Source organism: Anguilla anguilla, chromosome 2 (assembly GCF_013347855.1).
Source record: "Anguilla anguilla isolate fAngAng1 chromosome 2, fAngAng1.pri, whole genome shotgun sequence".
NCBI lineage: Eukaryota > Metazoa > Chordata > Actinopteri > Anguilliformes > Anguillidae > Anguilla > Anguilla anguilla.
Window position 1 is genome coordinate 39,675,480 of NC_049202.1, and position 13,850 is coordinate 39,689,329.

The following is a 13,850-nucleotide window of genomic DNA, read 5'->3' on the forward strand; positions in this document are numbered from 1 at the left end:
ACATCTGTACAGGAAGAAACTGACAGCTGCCACAGCGGCGGGGAGGTCCTAGGGGGCGCTGCAGTGCCCACAGACCAAACCCCTCCTTGCGAACATGGGCCGTCTGTCCTCTGCCTGGGATGTTCCAATCTGAGCCAGTCAGTGTAGGGAGGAGATGCGCATGGCGTCTGTGTGTGGTCTACCATATCATCCTTTCACCCAGCAGGCTTTGCTGGAAAATGGAGAACCTGTGGCCATCTTATTTATGCTGCAGAAGTTCATTTTTCTGGTGATATACGTGGAGTTGTTTTTCTGATGACTGTGCATGAGGAGCATTCGTACGAATCAGGGAGTGGTTGCTCGTTTTTTCAAGAAATTTGGTTAGAAGAGGGATTTCCAAGTTGCTAACTACTGTTTGTTAAAAAAAAAAAAAAAGGTTTTGTAAGATTGTCTTTTTTGTAAGAAGAAAATGTCGATTTGCTTTTGGAGAAGACGGTTGAAAGATCTTCCACCAGTCAGGATGTACTACATTGGTAAGAGAGCTTTAGAATATAATTTTTAAGTTGGTGATGGGCATATCCAAAACGTCCTCCAGGCCAATTGAAAAACTTTATATTAATATCAGAGTAAAGCAAACTGTTCATTATATTCTTGCTTCTAAATTATTGTTCGAGTTATTTAAAAATTCTATACGCATTTATGCAATTGAAAATATTTTAATCGAAATGCAAATCATTGGTAGCTTTCAGAAAACTTGGATGTCTGTATTCCACCAAGAGGCAAACAGAATGAATTTAATAAAATACACTAAAATCTTTATGAATGTTTTGACAGTATTCATTTAATGCACACCCACATCTTACTAAAAGCATGTTCATGGAAAGTTTCTTTACACAAGTACATGTATTAAATACCGTGCATACAAGCCATTTGTTGGACTTCACTTATTGAAATTACTTCATTCTGACACAAACCAAAAGGGCTTTATTTTTAGTATCTTGATGTGGGGAAAAATGACTTGGCTCACTGGTAGGAAAACTTTAAAAACAAAATTAATCCACACAAAACATCCCACACGTATACAATATACATCTTTTAAAAAAGTAAAAAATACAAATGTACAATTTTTAAAAAATCTCAACATAATTCCTTCACCTCTCCCTTGTATCTCACTGGCCTTCACCACTACCCCCTCCCCCGTCGGTTTTTTGCTCTGGGGGCTAAAAGAGGCAGAGATATCACTGACAGTGTCGGACTAGTGTGCTATTTGTGGCCAACACTCTGTGCCAGCAGTCTCAAAGGTGCTTGTGTAAAATATCATGTTGCCACATGGGGCTTGCACAGCACTGGTTTTATTTTTGGACACAATTTCAGGCTGTGTTCTCTTGGGTTTTGTCCCAAATTAATCCATCCCAATGCATCCTCCACATTCTGGATCGAAAAACCAGTATAGGTTTCCAAATTGACAGTTAGTTGGTTTAGGTTAAGTACGGCATGGTTTTCCAGCACTGCCAATGTCTACCCAGTTAGTAAAAAAAGAAGTAGCAGAAGTAGTAGTTACTTGGAATAATTCCAACCTTTGGAAATGTCCCCTTGAGCAAGCGCTGAATATTAGGCAGCTCCACAGCATGCGCACTGCTGTTACCATGCGGAAAACAAAACTCGGGGAATTCAATCTGTCCTCCCCCTCCCCAGCACACTACACTCATTGTTCTAGGCATTGTTAAAGGCAAGCGCTTTAAGCGTACTTAATAAAGATCAATGACAAACCACATCCACGTTTTTTTAGACTCTGAAGTGCATATGGCTGGGCTTCTAAAATTCTGCTCACATTTAGGTCTCATCTGTCTGGTCCCCGAGGTCAGGTTACAAAAAAAAAAAACTGCTAAAAGAAGCATGGTAATTACACATTACATATCGATATATCGGCTTTGGCATAAAATGCCCTATTTTAAATCAGCCATTTTTATCTTGAGTGCTGTTAAAAGGAAGATGAACAGAGCGCTGGTCTCTTAAACTGTCGCAGCCATATTGTACATACGCAAAGCACCGAGGCATCTGACATTCCCGACATGCCATACCCTTTCATTTGACTACGTTGTCCCTCTGTGTATTGTTCCAATCTTCACGCTGGCAGATCTGCCGCTTTAAAGCTGCTACACAGAAGCTCTATGAGGTTGTCGGTCGGGTGGCAGCGACCTCGCTTCCGTTGTGAACAATGGCACTATTCACATGGCACAACTGCCTTCAGCTACATCAATTTAAATGACAATCCCTCTCTTTAAATCTAGAGTTGAAAATTAACAAGTGGTTTCGCACTCTTGAGGAAAGTACGTGAACCTTCAAAATGATCTTCCTTGTGTTAATTTTCAGCTGATGTCTACGTGAATTGTGTGTAGTCTCTAGGTTTCTATTTTACACCCCATGAGCATTTTTACCAATTAGTCCCGGGAAGGAACTACACAGAATCTTGGCTCAAGGGTACAACAGCAGTATTACCATACAGCAGTCGGTTGTAATGAACTGAAGACAAAAGGATAAGTTGTGTCCACCAAACTAGCCCACTGGAACACAGGGCTTCTCTGAGAATAGTTTATGCGATTGGCGTTCAGTCCACATCACATTATCAGTGGTTTTCATTTTCAATTGTTTTTCATTAGGCTTTTTGAAAACGAAAGTACAATTACGTAGAAAAAAAAATTAAATCCCACTCAGCTGGCTTGCAAAGCCAAGTTGCTGCTGTGAAGAGAACTGTATTAACACATGACATTCTAACAAAGTTGCAGTGACATTAAACCAGCATTATCAGTTATTTTACACCGCTAAAAAAAGCCCTTGTTACTGCGGGTACACACAGGCTCAGGCTCCCTCCATTTTGGTTAGTACCGCTTTAAACACTTGTAAATAATACACCAAGTCGTACTGCAGGACTCTGCCCTCTGATGCATAATCTCGATTCATCACGTACCAGCAGGAACCAGATAGTTCTTAAAGACACTTTCTTTCTGGCAAGGACAGAAAGTTAGATGGTCTCTAAGCATTCGTTTGTTAATGACTGCACACTAGTTTTGTCTTGTCAAGTCGAAAACCCCAGATTATAGGTTATTTGTCTGCCAAAATAACCAACTGCAAGACTACACACTCACACACACACACACACACACACACATACATACACACACATATATATATTCCTGTATATATAGACGTGACTCAAACATTGCTAGCAACTGCTCTTCACTGTTCATCTTAATTTTCCAGTGTAAATATTTGGGTTGCAGTCAATAATAATAATCACAAAGTTTTGTCTAGTTTCTCTGACATCCCAGAATTAGTACAGTGGGATACATTGGGGAAACATTGCTACAAACAAATATGTTTATTTCATGAGCAAACTTTGTATTATGGTTCCCAGAGGCAGAAGTTTCCATCTTGTCTTCTGCTGAAAGTCTGTCCTGTATCGAATGCATACAAAAGCTGATTCTTTACAAGCTGCCTCAAGCTGTCCATGGAATTCCTCATGGAAATGCTACATTGTGTTATGTGATGAAGGGGGGTGGGGAGGGGGCTCGCGGGAGCTTGGGTAGCAACGCACAAGACACAACACGTGTGGCCTGTCTCTGTGCCCAAGTTGCCACAGTCCAGGTATTACCTCACAGGTTAAGGCTGTGGTGTTCCCCTTAGTCAAGCAGTGGCTTTCTCTCTTCTGTCTCAGCTTCGGTGGTGACAGGGTGAAGTTAGATGGTCTTGCCTGGCCTGCTAGCTCAAGGGAAGGTGGAGGCTGGGATAGAAATACGGCCTGATCAGAGTTGTCCATCCCCCCCAAACCTCAGTGAACCAAAAGGTGGGAAGAGAGGGCACAAGTGTAAAGGCAGAGAGGCATGGAGTTGGAAGAGAAGAGAACCCCGGAGCCCGCGGTAACAGAACAGTCGTCCTCTCAGCTCTCTTTCGCACACACATCTTTCGCTCTTCTTTCTCTCGCACTCTCACTCATCTCTGATCGCTCGGGTGCACTCAAGAGTGTTCTCTCTGTCCACTCCAGGTGTCCGCCAGCCCCAGGTATTCTGGGTTCTCAGCCGTGGGTGTGATGAAGCCATTGGCCAGCCTTGCGACGGGCGGTTCCCCCTGCTCTGTCCCCCCGCCCCCTGCACCAGCCTTGCCCCCCAGGTCCAGGTAGTATGGGTTATCGAAGGCAGGCGATATGCTGCTCATCGGGACCAAGTACTCTGGGTTCTCCACGCTACTTCCCGGCCCCAAACCGTTGGGTAGGCGCCGCACACTCCCAGACACCTTTCGAGGCAGGGTGCTGGGACGGTCTGCCATCCCGGTTCTGCCGTCTGGAACCCCCTGGTTTACGTACTCTGGGGAGAAGGGAAGGACCAGAAAGGCGAGGATTACAAACCATTCCCTTCACCCAGTACGCTGTGACACGTTGCCGCTACAGGATGACACACTCAATCTCAGTGTGTGCAGGTCCTGGTCTCATTAAAAACAAAATGGCAGACTGCAGGGGACTCACCAGGCTGCGTACGCGCTCCCCTCGGGAGGGTGTGTGGAAGTGGCGGAGCCGGCCCGTCAGTCTCCAGGTCGCTGTCGTTCCCATTGGCCAGTGTGGGATCCTCGCAATATCGGCCCGGACTGCTGGGAGGGCCAGGGCCCTCTGTCCCCGCATCCAGGAACACGGAGTCCGACTGGCCCCCAGCCGAGCGGTGGGATATGCTGCGGGCCAGGGCAGGGTACTGGGGCACCCACGGGCCGTTCCCAGACGCTCCTATGGGCAGAGTGGGGTACTGACTCCGCCCCAGGGTGCTGACTGATGCGTACATGCTCCTCCCCCCTGCCGAGGTCTCACCATCCAGGACCTGATCTGCACTCTGAAGGGACAAAATGGCAAAGATGATCATTTGGTCCTTTATACAGCAGCAACACCAATAGGTTCTTTCTTAGTTTTGTCAACTTTACTATGATAATTTGTCTGACAGTGTCCCTCCCTGATGTCTCAAATAGTTGTCTGCATAAGTCCTACCCATACCATCCCCCCTCCAGCATTATTCTATGCAGGTCTAATAATAGCTAATTTTTAAGTATGAAGTTTAATGACTTTGGAGGAGACCAAAGGATCACATAACTTCAAATTATATTAATATCCTAAAAAGTAACTGTACTGCACAGGTTATTTATACTTTCAAATCTAGTTCACTTGATGCATAATCTGTTTGTGACGTAGCTTCTTATTTATTTTGGTTTGATTTGCACCTTGAAAATTCAGTTGCACTGCAATTATTTAGGCAGATCTTACATTACCGCTGCATATGTGAGTACATAAGAAACATGCAGAGAACTAGGATACTGCTTTATAAGCCTAGAAATGCTCTCAGCCTACCAAGAGCTGCAGGTACCAAGCAACTATGGAGAATCCTTTGCACTCCAGAATACATCTTTTATTTATCGTGTTCTTGTGCATTTTCTCAGCTGACTGCTGAATGTTTCTGCAGCCCATCATCGCAAAAAGCAATTGATCTCATCTGTGAACCTCAGCATAATCCCTGATACTAATTTCCTTTACATGGCTAGATCATTGGCGCAGGACATGGAAGAAACAAGCTAGTGATGCCCTTAAGGTAAGTGTTTCTACCTGAATGACACAAAGCTGCAGTCAATTTGGAGTCAACCTAAGGTAATTTGCAGCTGAATCCTGTCTACTTTCTGGAGTGCACTTAAGTGTGAAAGACTGCACCTAATCAAACCTGTCAAAAGAATCCAAACTTAAGCAGTAAAAAGTAAAAAGCGTGGCCATTAATATCCTGTTCAGTCAAAGTGTGTGGAAAGTCCCCATCCGGTGTCCCGGGCGGTGTGTGCGGTGGTTACCCTGTGCGAGTGGTGTCTGGACGGGCCGTTCCCGGGTCCCTCCCCCTGCGGCCTGAAGAAGCCCGGCTGGGGCACCAGGTACTCCTCGGCGTCCAGCAGCTCGCCCACGCCGGCCCCGTCTTCCTCCAGCAGCATGCGGAAGAAGCGGCTGTCCACGTGATTGGACACGCTCATCTGCTCGTCGTTCTGAACGAGAGGGGAAACGGACACAGTCACGCATTCGCAGGCACGGACAGAGGCGCGGGCAGCGGGCAGAGGGGTCAGCTGAAGATGGGGCGGACCTGGATCACCACGTATCGGGGCGGGTCTCTGGCCATGGCGGTGAACTCCGTCACCAGCTCGCGGAACCTTGGCCGGCTGTCAGGATCAATCATCCAGCCTGCGGATGACGCACAAACCAGAAAGAGAGAGAGAGGTAGGGACTTCAGCGATAAAGCCTTCCAAAGGTACTGAAGTGCAACTCATAGCCAAACAAACCTATTGCCTGTACTTCATACCGAGTTGTGGTTTTATCCTTTTTTTGCTAACCTGTGGGTTGAACTTGGTGTATATTGTAGTACACCTGTTGGTAAAATCGCTCACGATGCAATTTCTGTGGCTACAGTAAACTACTGATATCGTACTGTAGTAAATCTATTCTGGGCTAAAAAGTGTTTCAATTTGTGATACTCCTATAATCAACAAAAAAGAAGCCATAGATGTTTGAAAAACACATCTGGGATTTCACTTCATTTATTTCCCAAATGTGTTACTGTTAAAATATAGATGAACACATTTTTGAGTATTTTTAAAGTATTTTTAAAGTATTTATAAGTGAATACATTTTGTGTCATAAGAATTTTTTGCAACATTTTAGGAAATGGCACTGTAGGTTCATGTTTTTCAGCAACTGACAAAAGTTTTTTTTTTCCCAATTCTGAGCAGATTTACAATAGAATTTAGTTCACTGATTCTTATCAAATATTACACTCAACTAACAGGAGCAGTCACGACCCCAGCAGGTGACAGTGACTAGACTGACTGTGGAACTGCGGAATGCTGCAGCGCTGTTATGTAAATGTGAAGGACAGCTCCTCCCCATCCTGTCCTGATACTCACACTTGACCATAATCATGTAGACATCAATGGTGCAGGTGAATGGCTGAGACAGCCTCTCGCCTCCTTCAAGGAGTTCTGGAATTTCCCGGGCTGGGATTGTGTCGTAGGGTTTGAGCCCGAACGTCATCAGCTCCCACACTGTCACGCCTGAGGACGTTGAAGACACATCACTTAGAACCAGTCTCAGGCTCCCAGCCATGCATGCATCAGAAAACACATGGATTAAGCCAAAAACACTCCACACTCTGTCAAAGAGCAGGTACTAATCAGAATCCAATACAGTTAATCCAAAACATAGATGCACACAGCAACTGACCATAACTCCAGACATCACTCTGATGTGTAAACTTCCTGTGAAGAATTGACTCCAGAGCCATCCACTTAATGGGCACCTGTAAACACACGCTGTATCACTACAAGTCAATTATACTGAACATTATACTAGTTCTAGCTGACCAACATGCATAAGATGAGAGTGGGATATGAATGCCAAAAAGGCTAAAAAAATCTGACATTTTGTAAATGTTAAACCACAATATTACACATGGAATAGCAGCACATGAAAACCCAAAACTAAAAACATAGAAGTAACAAAAAAAAACACAGAAAGTAACAAAGTGAAAAAACAGAAAAGGCCTATTTTCAAACCTTGCCCCCATCGGCATGGTACTCGGTCTCATCGATGTCCAGCAACCGTGCGAGGCCAAAGTCCGTGATCTTGACGTGGTTGGGGTTCTTCACCAAGACATTGCGAGCTGCCAGGTCCCGGTGAACAAGCCGCACATCCTCCAGATAGCTCATCCCCTATGAGTGCATGTACGCATATATAATAAATATCACATTCACACATATAACTATGATATTAACACAGGCCTTCTCACTCCTGATCATCTGCACCTCACTGTGAACCCTGATGAACTAGAATTAATCACTGAGTAGTGACCTCCTCTGGTTCTGGATGGAAGCAGGTCTCACCTTGGCGATCTGCACGCACCAGTTGAGCAGGGACTGGGAGCCGATGCGCCCCTTGTTCTCACGCACGTAGTCCAGCAGGCAGCCATAGGGCATAAGCTGAGTGACCAGCTGCACTGTGGAGGTCAGGCAGATGCCCAGGAGCCGGCACACATAGGGACTGGCCACACCTGCCATTACATAGGCTTCCTGGAGGGAAGAGTCACGAATCCTGTACATCAGTATACATTAGGATTGGAAACACTGTTAACTAATGAGTTTAATTTAAAAAATAAACACTGATTAACTGAGTTACCCATTTTGACCATGAAAAGCTAACTACTGGTTTGTTTTGCTGGAACAGACATAAGTTAAATATCAGTGAGATTTTGAAGTTTTTTAGTTACACTCCATGGCCAAAAGTATTTAGACACCCACACATCACACTCATATGCACTTGTTGACCATCTCATTCCAAAGCCATGGACATAAACATGGAGTTGGTTCTCCCATTGCTGCTTCAATAGCTGCCACTCTTCTTGGAAGGATTTCCACCAGACTTTGGAATTGCAGGGATTTGCTTCGATTCAGCCACAAGAGCATTAATGAGGTTGGGCACTGATGTTGGGCAATAAGGCCTGGCTCGCAGTCGGCGTTCCAATTAAACCCAAAGGTGTGTGATAGGGTTGAGGTCAGGGCTCTGTGCAGGCCAGTCAAATTCTTCCACAGCAAACTCTACATACCATTTCTTTATGGACCTTGCTTTGTGCATGGGGGCATTGTCAAGCATAAACAAGAAAGTGCCTTCCCCAAATTGTCACCAAAGTTGGAAGCACACAATTCTCTAGAATGTCACTGTATTGCAGTGCTGTAGCATTTCCCTTCACTGGAACTAAGGGGCCTAGCCCAAACCATGAAAAACAGCCCCAGACCATTATTCCTCCTCAACCAAACTTTACAGTTGGCACTATGCATTCAGACAGATAGTGTTCTCCTGGCATTCGCCAAACCCAGATTTGTCCGTCAGACTGCCAGACAGTGAAGGGTGATTCATCACTCCAGAGAACATGTTTCCACTGCTCCGGAGTCCAATGACGGTGTGCTTTGCGCCATTCCAGCCAACGCTTGGCATTGCGCATGGTGATATTAGGCTTGTGTGTGCCTGCTTGGCCATGGAAATCCATTTCATGAAGCTTTTGACGAACAGTTCTTGTGCTGACGTTGCTTACAGAGGTGGTCTGGAACTCAGTAGTGAGTCTCGCAACTGACAACTGGTTAAAAACATGTTTGGGCTCATTTCACACTTACCAACCTGCACCATGAGCAACTGTCATCACACATGCAAAAGATTCAAGGTTCAACTGAATGATGAACTAAATTCCGGCCCATAATTGTTAAGTCTGAAGGACAAATGTAGGGTGTGTCGCATATGGGCGGAGGTTTTTCAGGATGAAGGGCTGGAGACTTACATCCAGGATCTCCTTGTTGGCCTTGGGTGAGGTGTTCTCTCGCAACACCTTGATGGCCACCGGGATCTTCACATTCTCCCCATCAGGTGCCCACACACCCTGTAACAAGTGAGAGAGAGGACATAATTAGTCCATGTGCTGCTTTGCGAATGACACACTATGTACAGGTGTGTGTCAATTTTCAGGGACACCTCTCAGTACTGACCTTGTACACGGTTCCGAAGGCCCCGGAGCCAAGCACCCGCAGCTTCTTCAGCTCGGTCTCCTTCAGGATGCGCATTTGGGCCTGGTTGGGCATGGCACCGCTGGGCGTAAGCGGCTCCACCAGCTGAGCACGGGCAGGAGGGTTGGGTTACTCTTTCTACAGAATGCTTCATGCTAACATTCTAACACACATGATTCAAGAGCATCTCCTCTGTAGCTTCTACGTCAATGCTCAAGTGACAGAAATGCTTTGGTTGGCCTGAAAAAAAAGGATTACTCCAAGCCGAGAATAACAACTTCCTGCCCTCCTCATCTCCACCCTCCCTCCAAACCCCTGTCCTCCTCTGCCCTTCTGCTGCCACCCTCTCTTTTCCACTTCTCCCTCTTTCTGCACCTCGTGCTCCTGCAGGATCCTCCTCATAGTCTCCTTCCTCCTCAGGTGTCTCTGTCTGCGCAGGTAGAACACCAGCAGTGCCACCAGAATGAGGAAGAGCATGACTCCGCCCACCGCCGCTGCAATAGAGGTCGCCGGCCTATCACGGGCAGAGAGAAAGCAATGCTATCACATCAGTGGCTGAATAGTTCACTGGAATTTAACAGACCAGATAGAGTAATAAGCTCAGTATAACTGCACATTTCTACTTCTAAAGGTGGTCACTGTGGAGAATGCCCTTACCCTGTCTTCTGGTCAAGAGGACAGCCCTTCTCATCCATCAGAGTGCACCTAAAATCAAACCACATGAGTGTCATTGAGCTTAGCTTGGATTAGCCTGAACACAAGTAATGGTGGGAATGCATCAATCGTCTGTCTGTTCCCTGAATAGGTTTCATAGATCTATGACAGCATTAAAATAATTCTGTGCTCTCCAGTGTGCAAATACACAAACGCAGGAACAATCTTCGAGATAAGAATAATGAAGATACCCAATAAGCATGGACGCGTGAAAACCTCCGGCCGCCTCATAATTTAACAGCGTGTTCCGCTGTCCAGAAGGTGTAGTCATGCTGAAGCGAAAGTACTTAAGCACCTGGGTGTGACTACCCGCTATTCACTGTGTGCCTGAGTGGGGACAGGAGGAGGCTCTGTACTCACGAGTGTGTACAGTTGGTGCCACAGAGCTGGCAGTGCCCTGTGGCATTGGCATATTTCCAGATGGTGTGGTGCTCCTCCTTCACGCCGCTGGGGCAGCGTGGGACGCACACCTCTCCGTCCTGGAAATGAAGGCACTCCCTGCACTGGTGCGCCCCCTGCAGGCCAGAAACAAAACAGCAACAGGCATGACTTGCCTGGCCTTCCTCGCGTGATAACCAGCGCGGAAACACGTTCTTGATTTCTCACCGGGCCGTCGCAGGATGCTGAGCCATTCATTGGGCGGCACTCAGGGTGGCAGGAGACGCAGCGAGATCCATCGATGTACTCCCGCTCAGACCTGCGCAGTGCAAAGAATGTTCCGCTCCATTACCGCACTCAGCTCTACGGCTGCAGCACACACTGCATTCGCCACAACCCGTGATATGACCAACCGAGTCCTTTTTTTTAGTGGTTATATCACTTAAACTGTCAAAACAGTGGTAGTGGGGTACGTCCATATCATTTTATCGTGACATAAAATCTGACAGGAGCAGACGTACTGCTGACCGGTTGAAGATGAACAAACACAGATAAATGCCCTTATTTGTTATTAGTGGAGCATGAAGCACGTACAGCCTCCCTTTCTGTGGGCATGGTGCCGTCTTTTACGTCATTTATACTCGGTTGGCTTCACACTCGATATCTTTGGAGGAAATTCCATGGGTAGCGGTTACCATCTTGATTTTCTGCTGTGATGCAATCAGTGCTTGCACTGGCTGGATGTGCATGGCCCAGTGTGAGGGTGAAGGAGACAGACTGCAGTGAGCGTCTGTATACACCTGTGTCTGTTCCCCTCCCCCTGGCCATTTTCTCTACCTCTCCTCCATTCTCTCCCACTGTCCTCCTCTCCTTCTCTCTCACCCCTGCATAACGTTGCACTCCTCCACACATTCTGTCCCTCGCTGGTACTTCACACAGGACACGCACTGGCTCTGGCCAGGTCCCCAGCAGCTCTCATTCGCACACTGGGCGTGACAGACACGCCCCTCTGCATCTGTGAGAGATGGCAGGGGGGTCACAAAGGATGGAAAAAAAATAAAATAAATGATGCCGTGACCCACATAGAGTGTAGCAAGAAGTCACACACAGACCCAGAAAAAATGACAGTCACAAAGACAGAACTTCTAATCAACAACTATGCCCAACTCCAATTATACTCATATTGATATAAAGCTCACACGCGCACACACGCGCACACACACGCGCGCACACTCACGCACACTATTGCACAGTCACGCACACTCATGCGCACACACACACACACACACACACACACACAGAGCTGGTGCCGTACCACACTCCTGCGGGCTGCGGTTATCGGTGCCAATGAGGTGTAGGCCCTGGGCAGGGTACAGGAGCGTGCTCCAGGGCAGCGATTTGATGTAGCAGAGGCGGGGGTTGCCGTGCACAAGCACCAGGCCCCCGCTCACGCTGCGCAAGGAGCGCAGGCCCAGAGACTCGATCTCCAGCGACTGCAGGCCCAGAGAGAACACACCCCTGCGCACAGGTGAGATGGGGGTTTGGGGAGGAGGAACAGTTTGGTGGGGTAAGGAATGGCAAAGAAGAGAGTAACATTGAAGATTATCATTAACTTTTACAGCCCCTATTAAACGAGGCCTCAGTGACCCAGACAGTCTCACCTGTACAGCATTCTTCCCCTGATCACCTCCAGGTTCTCAAACACGCTCAGGTCAGTCCAGTTACTTGGCCAAGCCTCTATGTACACATACCCTGACACAGCCAGACAGAACACAGGCACAGTTACACAAATACTGGCATAAATGCACTGGTACAGTGTTTCCCATACAATTAATATATTTGGGACGCCCAACTAGACTTCCCCCTGCCCAAAAATACTTTTTGGTATTTAGTTGCTTATTTCTCGAAGCAACACACTATACTTTTGTATTCGTTATTTTTTCTTTCAAATGCCCAAGTGACATACAGTCGACTCCCCCCTCCCTCTCATAGTCTGCATATGTAGAGCAGGGCAGGGTGGACAATGCCTGAACGCTAACATAATTAGAAGGACCGTATCTCTGCTAGGTAGCAAAATATTTGAAGTTTTTCCAAATTTGTAAAATTTAGCCGTTGTTAGCCATCGTTTCTTCAAAAGAACGTGTCCTCTGCCCCAACCAAGACTGCAAAGTTATCAACATTATTTGGATTAATGTTAGCTAGGATTTAGCAATGTTTGTGATTATATTATCATCCAAATAATTCTGATAGCATAAAGGTTTGTCTGATTTAACTGAGACCATTACTGCAAAACTTGTTTTAGTTTGGTTTCTTTTGCATTCTGTTCATTCTCCCTGTCGCCAGTACAACTTGACGTGAAAAGTGCCATACAGATTTTATTTTCATCTGGAGACACAACTAAAATAAAAATAAATAAATAAAACTGCCCTAACACAAAATATAAATAAATAATGTGCCCAAACACAAAATGTGAACTCTTATCAAAATGTAATACTTAATAGTTACAATACAATTTAATAAACAGTACAGACAATCCACCCCCCCCCCCCCCCCCACCCTGAATCAACTGCCACAAATATTTGATAGTGTAGAACAAAGTATCTTAGAAAGGTACCGGTTATTTCACGCAGGCTTTTAAACACATCGAGCTTGCTGGGATCCAGCGCTGAGGTGTTGGTGGCTGGATCTCTGCAACAAAGACCAATCACAAAAGAAAAATAGTGTTTAGTATGCTGTAAATACAGGATTTAGGGAAGTTCACTTCAAGGAGAAAGTGATTGAAATCACTGTAATGGATCCTTTTAAGGTCTTCTAAACTTGACTGAAAGCAGTTCATACGAACGCATTCCACATTGACCGTTTAAACCTAGTATCTTCCTAGCATCGTTAGCTACATTTCCAGTGGAATGTCACATAAAATCTAAGTGAGACCTGTCTGTGTTTTACACTCAGTGACCATTTAATTAAACCTTTTGCATTTTTAAGACATTTTTGTCTGCAACTGTGACTGTTTCCATTTTCCTTACATTTAGGGGGGTAATCTTGCCACTTTCTACTTTGTGATTTAAATAATGCCAGCTTTCATGTTTATTCCAAGTCACGCAAAATTGCGATTCAACAAAAATATTTCATAAATATTTCAACTGCTCTAAGTTCTAACATCTACACTG

At 45.8% G+C, this 13,850-nt stretch overlaps 1 protein-coding gene across 1 annotated transcript in view; it reads right to left on the reverse strand.

Annotated features, from left to right (window-relative positions):
* Nucleotides 1–685: 685 nt before the first annotated feature.
* The window catches only part of erbb2 (erb-b2 receptor tyrosine kinase 2), a 29,492-nt gene continuing 16,327 nt past the window's right edge, over nt 686–13,850 (reverse strand). Inside the window, exons 10-27 of the mRNA XM_035404159.1 lie at nt 13,295–13,368; nt 12,342–12,432; nt 11,996–12,198; nt 11,563–11,695; nt 10,909–10,999; nt 10,663–10,817; nt 10,246–10,293; nt 9,964–10,102; nt 9,571–9,693; nt 9,366–9,464; nt 7,921–8,106; nt 7,594–7,749; nt 7,262–7,337; nt 6,946–7,092; nt 6,129–6,226; nt 5,848–6,033; nt 4,499–4,853; nt 686–4,340 (exon numbers count right to left, since the gene is read on the reverse strand). Of these exons, the coding sequence (XP_035260050.1) occupies nt 3,994–4,340; nt 4,499–4,853; nt 5,848–6,033; nt 6,129–6,226; nt 6,946–7,092; nt 7,262–7,337; nt 7,594–7,749; nt 7,921–8,106; nt 9,366–9,464; nt 9,571–9,693; nt 9,964–10,102; nt 10,246–10,293; nt 10,663–10,817; nt 10,909–10,999; nt 11,563–11,695; nt 11,996–12,198; nt 12,342–12,432; nt 13,295–13,368 (2,707 nt within the window). The 3' untranslated portion in view covers nt 686–3,993. The remainder of the gene's footprint in view (nt 4,341–4,498; nt 4,854–5,847; nt 6,034–6,128; nt 6,227–6,945; nt 7,093–7,261; nt 7,338–7,593; nt 7,750–7,920; nt 8,107–9,365; nt 9,465–9,570; nt 9,694–9,963; nt 10,103–10,245; nt 10,294–10,662; nt 10,818–10,908; nt 11,000–11,562; nt 11,696–11,995; nt 12,199–12,341; nt 12,433–13,294; nt 13,369–13,850) is intronic.